This window comes from Rhincodon typus, chromosome 7 (assembly GCF_021869965.1).
Source record: "Rhincodon typus isolate 14 chromosome 7, sRhiTyp1.1, whole genome shotgun sequence".
NCBI classification, from domain to species: domain Eukaryota; kingdom Metazoa; phylum Chordata; class Chondrichthyes; order Orectolobiformes; family Rhincodontidae; genus Rhincodon; species Rhincodon typus.
The window spans coordinates 17,041,958-17,043,161 of record NC_063338.1 but is presented as its reverse complement, the minus strand read 5'-3'; the positions used below and the strand labels follow the sequence as shown (position 1 = coordinate 17,043,161).

Sequence of the window (1,204 nt, the reverse complement as noted above, 5' to 3'; positions counted from 1 at the left end):
CCCGGTCGCGAACCATTTCAACTCCCCCTCCCATTTCTCAGACGACATGTCCATCCTGGGCCTCCTGCAGTGCCACAATGATGCCACCCGAAGGTTGCAGGAACAGCAACTCATATTCCGCTTGGGAACCCTGCAGCCCAATGGTATCAATGTGGATTTCACAAGCTTCAGAATCTCCCCTCCCCCTACCGCATCCCAAAACCAGTCCAACTCGTCCCTGCCTCCCTAACCTGTTCTTCCTCCCACCTATCCCCTCCTCCCACCTCAAGCCGCACCTCCATCTCGTACCGACTAACCTCATCCCGCCCCCTTGACCTGTCCGTCCTCCCTGGACTGACCTATCCCCTTCCTAACTCCCTACCTACACTCACCTTTACTGGCCCCATCCCCGCCTCTTCGACCTGTTTGTTTCCTCTCCACCTATCCTCTCCTCTATCCATCTTCTATCCGCCTCCCACTCTCTCCCTATTTATTTCAGTAATTCAGAGGGGAGTTGGGGGTGGCATCTTTGCAGGGGTGTGGGTTGAGAGTTTGGGGTAGGGGGCTTGAGATTTGGAGGGAAGGCAGGGGTGTGAAATGGGGGGAGAGGGCCATGATTTGGGGAGAGGGTGCAATTTTTGGAAAGATCCCCCACTCTTCCCTCTTCCTGCTTCCCTGTGTCTCCCCCGGGGCTCACCGTGCAGTTTCTCGGTGATATGCTCCGCCACCTCCTCATCCCCAATGAAGCGCACGTCCCCAACCTTCATCGTTGACCCGCCAGGCCGCGAACACCGCGGGCCAAAGGTCAACAACAACCAATCCGCCGCCGGTAACGCATCATCCAATCACAGCCCGGCTCCAAACAACCAATCGCGGAGGGCCGACCGGGAAAGGGGCGTGGTTTAAAAAGTGGGGCGTGGCTAAAAGTGGGCGGGGTTCCTGGAAGGGCGGGGCTAGGAAGGGCGCCAAGAGTCAGGGAGGAGAGTGAGAGAAATCAGAGTCTAAAGTCAGACATCGAAAGAGAAATGAAACAGAAAATGCTGGAAATATGCAGCAGACCAGGCAGCATCTGTGAAGACAGTTAATGTTTCTGGCCCACTTGATAAATTTGAAATGGTAGAGGGTTTTGATAAGGGCTGGTCTGTGCAGTAATAGGATGGGAGACAAGAAAATGGGTTCTCTAACCTGGGGAGATTAAATGCATGACAACAAGGTGCAGGGCTGG

At 55.0% G+C, this 1,204-nt stretch overlaps 1 protein-coding gene across 1 annotated transcript in view; it reads right to left on the bottom strand.

The window, feature by feature from the left end:
- Positions 1-796, bottom strand: part of orc2 (origin recognition complex, subunit 2) — a 16,881-nt gene extending 16,085 nt beyond the window's left edge. The window contains exon 1 of the mRNA XM_048599093.1: positions 677-796. Coding sequence (XP_048455050.1) covers positions 677-746 — 70 coding nt within the window. The 5' untranslated portion in view covers positions 747-796. The remainder of the gene's footprint in view (positions 1-676) is intronic.
- Between the last annotated feature and the right edge of the window lie 408 nt (positions 797-1,204).